The 6,226-nt window shown below is 40.0% G+C and overlaps 1 protein-coding gene across 2 annotated transcripts; it reads left to right on the top strand.

Moving 5' to 3' along the window:
- Window positions 1–579: 579 nt before the first annotated feature.
- On the top strand, window positions 580–3,851 carry LOC104770780 (G-type lectin S-receptor-like serine/threonine-protein kinase At5g24080). 2 transcript variants are annotated; one of them, XM_019242365.2, is made up of 5 exons: window positions 580–897; window positions 1,056–2,408; window positions 2,495–2,675; window positions 2,774–3,224; window positions 3,316–3,851. In XM_019242365.2, exons 2-5 carry the CDS (start codon window positions 1,169–1,171, stop codon window positions 3,685–3,687), a joined length of 2,244 nt encoding a protein of 747 aa, XP_019097910.1. In that variant the 5' UTR covers window positions 580–897; window positions 1,056–1,168; the 3' UTR covers window positions 3,688–3,851. The 2 variants fall into 2 exon arrangements, with proteins under 2 accessions (XP_019097910.1, XP_010493539.1); XM_010495237.2 differs by having other exon boundaries at window positions 1,045–2,408.
- Window positions 3,852–6,226: the final 2,375 nt, after the last annotated feature.

Raw genomic sequence — 6,226 nt, 5'->3', positions numbered from 1 at the left:
CTATCATCTGTATCTTGTCTATCATCTGCATCTTGTCCATCATCGGCATCTTGTCAATCATTTCATCTTGTCTATCATCTGCATCTTGTCTATCATCAGCATCTTGTCAATCATCCACATCTTTTCTATCATCCGCATCTTATCTATCATTCGCATCTTGTCCATCATCCGTATCTTGTCTATCAACAGTATAGTGTTCATCGAAGGGCGTTTATGTTTTTTTACGTGAGAATTGTGGCATTGTGGAAAAGAAGTGAACAAAGTGGCAATTTAACTAAATTTTTTTACTGTTCATGTCATTTCTTTTAATTAATTCTAGTTTCATACTATTTAAAAGATTTATTAATTAAATCAAAAGGTACAAAACAGGTGCCGCCATATCCAATATCCCCAACATTGTCAATTATTCAGAACCGACCATTTACGAAATATTGACCTTTTGTCAAAAATTTAGCTCAACCACAAAGACACGTGCCACATTCTCATTCTTCAAGGTTCTCCCACCGAACCATCTTTCTAAATGCGTTCAAATTGTAAAGTTGGGTGATATATAAAGAATACTAAAGCATATGTTATAACGATTTTTTAGACTCTTCTCTTTTGTTACAAGATTCTCACTATGTCTTCATTTCAATTTTATTTTCCTTCTTTTAGTATCTCATTCTCATTCTTTTGCTTCTACTTAGTAAGCTCGGTAGTTCAAGTTGGTTTGGCCACCGAACAGCACATAGGTTTGGGTTCAAAGTTAAAAGCTACTGAACCGAATCGGGCATGGGTTTCCGCTAACGGTACTTTTGCGATTGGGTTCACTCGGTTTAAACCAACAGATCGGTTCTTACTCAGCATTTGGTTCGTACAACTTCCTGGTGATCCAACCATCGTTTGGTCTCCCAATAGGTACACATATATAATCCTTTAATATTTAGTTATTGCAATAATCAATATAATTAGTAGTATACATATAAATATTTGATTAAAAACGAACATTAGATTTGCCTATGATCAGAAATTTTTCACTCAAAAATCCAAATATCTAAAATATAGAAACTCCCCAGTCACAAAAGAAGCCGTGTTGGAGCTAGAAGCGACCGGGAACCTCGTACTCTCCGACCAAAACACCGTTGTATGGGCTTCAAACACCTCAAACCACGGCGTTGAAGCAGCGGTTATGTCCGAATCCGGAAACTTCCTTCTCCTTGGAACCGAAGTTACCGCCGGTCCAGCTAAATGGCAGAGCTTTTCGCAACCGTCCGACACTCTCCTCCCAAACCAACCCTTAACCGTTTCTTTAGAACTAACCTCTAACCCTTCACCATCGCGCCACGGCCATTACTCCCTGAAAATGCTGCAGCAACACACTTCGCTTAGCCTTGGCCTAACCTACAACATCAATCTTGACCCTCACGCAAACTACTCCTACTGGTCCGGACCAGAGATTTCCAATGTCACCGGAGATGTTACTGCGGTTCTTGATGATACCGGAAGCTTCAAGATCGTTTATGGAGAATCCTCAACGGGAGCAGTGTTCGTCTACAAGAACCCGGTAGACGAAAACCGGAATTATAACAATAATAGTAGCTCCGGCCGGTTATCAAAAAAATCGGTTTTGCGGAGATTGGTATTAGAGAATAACGGTAATCTCCGGTTGTACCGATGGGACAACGACCTGAACGGTTCAAGCCAATGGGTACCTGATTGGGCAGCTGTATCAAACCCGTGTGATATAGCTGGGATTTGCGGTAACGGAGTATGCAATTTGGACCGAACCAAGAAAAATGCCGAGTGTTTATGTTTGCCCGGTTCGGTTAAGCTCCCTGATCAAGACAACGCTAAACTCTGTTCAGACAACTCATCTTTGGTTCAAGAATGTGAGAGAAACATCAATCGTAACGGTACCTACAAGATCTCCACGGTCCAAGAGACCAACTACTACTTCTCGGAACGTTCTGTTATCGAGAATATCAGCGATATCAGCAATGTGAGCAGATGCGGTGAGATGTGTTTGTCAGATTGCAAGTGTGTGGCTTCAGTTTACGGTTTAGATGAAGAGAAGCCTTACTGTTGGATTCTAAAGAGTCTGAATCTTGGCGGCTTTCGAGATCCTGTCTCGACCCTTTTCGTGAAGACTAGAGCTAATGAATCTTACCCCTCAAACTCAAACCATAATGATTCTTCTAAATCGGGTAAGAGCCATGGACTAAGACAAAAGGTTCTGGTGATTCCTATAGTGTTGGGGATGCTTGTGCTTGTGGCTTTACTTGGGATGTTATTATACTATAATATAGACAGGAAGAGAACACTAAAGAGAGCGGCAAAGAACTCGCTTATCCTTTGTGACTCTCCTGTGAGTTTTACTTACCGCGATCTCCAGAACTGTACTAATAGTTTCTCCCAACTTCTTGGATCAGGTCAGAATCAAGAATCTTTATATGTATTTAAAAAAAAGTTTTAAAGTATTCGAAATCTTATATTACTGGTTTTATGATGTGGTTAGGTGGGTTTGGGACAGTATACAAAGGAACAGTAGCAAGTGAAACGCTAGTTGCGGTGAAGAGATTAGACAGAGCATTATCTCATGGCGAGAGAGAGTTCATTACTGAAGTCAATACCATTGGTTCAATGCATCACATGAACCTTGTTCGCTTGTGTGGTTACTGCTCGGAAGACTCACACCGGTAAGCTAAAAACATTAACCTTATAACATTACAAATAAATTTTACTCTGTTTTTTACGCAAAAAGATTTGAGAATCTGTTTTGGGGGGAACTCTACAGGCTTCTAGTTTATGAGTTCATGATAAATGGGTCGTTAGACAAATGGATATTCTCTTCAGGACAAACAGCCAGGCTACTTGATTGGCGTACACGTTTTGCGATAGCGGTTGCAACTGCGCAAGGGATCGCGTATTTTCATGAGCAATGTCGGAACAGGATTATCCATTGCGACATTAAACCTGAAAACATCTTGTTGGATGAGAATTTTTGTCCAAAGGTATCAGATTTTGGACTGGCCAAGATGATGGGGAGAGAGCATTCACATGTTGTTACAATGATTAGAGGTACAAGAGGGTATCTAGCACCAGAATGGGTGAGTAACCGTCCGATCACGGTGAAGGCAGATGTGTATAGCTATGGAATGCTTCTTCTTGAGATCGTAGGTGGTAGAAGAAATCTTGATATGTCCTTCGATGCTGAGGATTTCTTTTACCCTGGATGGGCCTACAAGGTAATTTTATAAAATACTTAGAAAGGGTTCCAATAGTCTAGGCGCTAGGAGCATATTTGATTAGAAACCTAACTATCTTTTGAATGTATAGGAACTAACGAACGGGACAGCTTTGAAAGCTGTGGATAGGAGGCTACAAGGAGTAGCAGAGGAAGAAGAAGTAGTTAAAGCTCTTAAAGTGGCTTTCTGGTGCATACAAGACGAAGTATCAGTGAGGCCATCGATGGGAGAGGTAGTGAAGCTTCTAGAAGGTACGTCGGACGAGATTAATTTGCCTCCGATGCCGCAGACAGTTCTAGAACTTATAGAGGAAGGATTGGAGGATGTGTATAAAGCGATGAGGAGAGAGTTTAATAATCAGCTTAGTTCTTTGACTATTAACACCATCACAACCTCTCAAAGTTATCGTTCCTCCTCTCGGTCGCATGCTACTTGTAGTTATTCTTCAATGTCTCCTAGGTAGTTATTTTTTTCCAACATTTTGTAGTTTGAGATCATTTCTCTTTTCTAGGGACTAGGGCTAATAAAAATATGTGATTTATGTTTGGAGATAACTTAGAAAGCAAGATATTAGATTGTTTTTTTTTTTTGAATTTAATATTAGATTATATTCAAAGAAAAAATAAACGTTTTACATTCCAAAAGCAAAGCCTTTTTCTCAAAACATTTCTAGAAAAAAATAGAAAAATTATGCTATGATCTTAATAGGATCTTGTCCTAAACCACATATGAATCGTGGTATCCTCTTCGTTCCGGATCGTACTCAGCCTGTTCCGAACATTTTTGTCTGTGAGCTTAACCAGCTTCTCCGCCGGCGAGGGTTGATTGCCATGACGTCTGTCATTCCTTTCTCTCCAAAGGAAATATAGGATGTTCTGAAAAGTATATCCGATGATGAATCGTGATTTCTTATCAAGCTCATTTCCACCAATCAGTGCTGCGATGTGTCGCCATTCTGCAGTATACTTATGCAAGAGCAGACCTCTAGTGAGCTTCTCCCACACCATCTATGCCAAAGAACATTGGAAAAACAGGTGATCGGCTGTTTCCATTGGGTTGTTGCAGAAAATGCAACTCGGATTAACATTTTGGTTCCAGTTTTGCATCATGTCTCTAGTTGAAAGCCTGTTCTTCATCGCCAACCAAGTTATAAAAACATATTTTGGAATGCAGAAAGGGAACCAAACTGCTTTGTAGTTAGCCATTGTTGGTCGAGCAACCCAAATGAGAGACCAAGTTTCTTTGGTCATAAATTTCATGCGATACACACTGTCTCTGCCTTTCCAAAGGGCGATGTTCCGTTCTGCAGTTCTTCTCAGTTAGATCGTTATATAAAGTATGGTTGGGATAGAAAAAGTCTCACGCGATGCATGGGTAAAAAGAGCATAATAAAATATGTTTAGTTATTTTAAAATAAATTCAGTTATAGTTAACATTAATATTGTAACTAAGATATATTAACTTTTTATTTGTCAACAACTTAAATAGATTAGCTCAAAAGAGCCAATTGGTAGGAACACTGTTTACATAAGTGATATGAAGCGGTAGGAACTAAGATATATTAACTATAAACTAAAAATCTAATGTGAAGTGATCTTAGTGCAGTGGCAGGAGGTAAGTCCATTTGTAGAAGGCACCATCACATGCGGGATTGAGTCCCGCAACCTACGAATGTAGGAATTTGGCTAATGGGCTGGCCAGTTGTGGCCCAATGGTTGACAAATAAAAAAAAAACTAAAAATCTAATAGATTTTATGAATTATTATCTAGAACTAAATTTTTAAATTAAAAATTTATAAAATAGATTAAAAGAGACAAAGTACAATATTGATACACAAAATAAGAATTTTGAACAACATTTACCAATTTCAAAACATGAACAAAAAGTAGAAACGAAAGGTGAAAAAGATACGAAATACCTTGTGTCTCTTCTAAAAGTGAGAATGTGTCATGTGCGTTAGACCTTCTTTGTAACATCCGTGAACCGGAATCTCGGTTTGGGAGTTTCATCGGTCGATGCAGATGGTGCATCGGTCGATGCAGATGGTGCATCGGTCGATGCATGTTCAATTTTGTGCGTTTTGACTTAAGTCAAACGCTGCGTTTTGGGTTAAGGAAAACCCTTAGATGCGAGTTTTGTCTCATTCGTGGGTGTTGAGCTGTTTTTGAGAGAAACGAAAAGAGAGAAACTGTTCTTGAGAGTTCCTGGTGATTTCTGGAGATATGAGGCTGTTCCTGGAGAGATCTGTAGCTGGGATCGTTGTAGGAGCTTCCTAGAAGCGTTTTCTTCCTTGTGTTAGGTTCAGATTCGTCTTGGCAAAGGTAAGTGCAGGACCATGGCTTATCTAAGCTAGAGAACTCTTTAATCTGCTTGTTTTGTGTTGTTAGACGTGTTTGATTGTTGTTATGGACGTTAGGAAGCTTTCTTGTGGCTTGGGATCGAGTTTGTGGTTACAGGAACGAAGATCCGGCGAGAAGCTTCGGGGAAAACACGATGCTCGACATTGCATCGGTCGATGCATAGCTTGCGTCGGTCGATGCAAGTGCGAGGACGGCGCGTAAAACTCTAGGGTTTTCGTGTGATGTCGAGCATGCGTCGTTCGATGCAGATTGGGTATCGGTCGATACAAGTTACACTTGCATCGGTCGATGCAATCCCTTGATGTGTCGATCGATGCATGTTTGCGTCGGTCGATGCACTGTCTTGGTTTGTCGATCGTTGTTTATTGCTTGTTGTTTGATGGTTAAAGATACTCTATTGCTTGTGTGTATAGCCCAGTAGATGGGAGGATTGCCTTACTGAGTGTTTATAAAATACTCATGCATTGCAATATGTGTTTGTGGTGCAGGTAAAAGCAAAGTGTGATCGTGGAATCAAGGCAATGAAGAGGAGGATGTTCTAGGGACTCGGTTTTATATTGTCTGGCATTGCTAGGTTGCTAGAGTTGGGTCATTAGAACATTGCTAGGTTGCTGGTTCTATGATTCCTGTTGTTTTGGATA

The sequence above is a fragment of the Camelina sativa genome, chromosome 20 (assembly GCF_030686135.1).
Source record: "Camelina sativa cultivar CO46 ecotype springtype chromosome 20, ASM3068613v1".
In the NCBI taxonomy this organism is placed as follows: domain Eukaryota; kingdom Viridiplantae; phylum Streptophyta; class Magnoliopsida; order Brassicales; family Brassicaceae; genus Camelina; species Camelina sativa.
The sequence above is the reverse complement of the archived record's forward strand: the minus strand, read 5'-3'. Positions and strand labels throughout refer to the sequence as shown.

Coding starts and splice junctions, on each gene's coding strand:
- LOC104770780 (XM_010495237.2), top strand. CDS start 620: ATGTCTTCATTTCAATTTTATTTTCCTTCTTTTAGTATCTCATTCTCA. Junction 898..1,044: donor ATCGTTTGGTCTCCCAATAG/GTACACATATAT, acceptor TCTAAAATATAG/AAACTCCCCAGTCACAAAAG. Junction 3,225..3,315: donor ACCCTGGATGGGCCTACAAG/GTAATTTTATAA, acceptor TTGAATGTATAG/GAACTAACGAACGGGACAGC.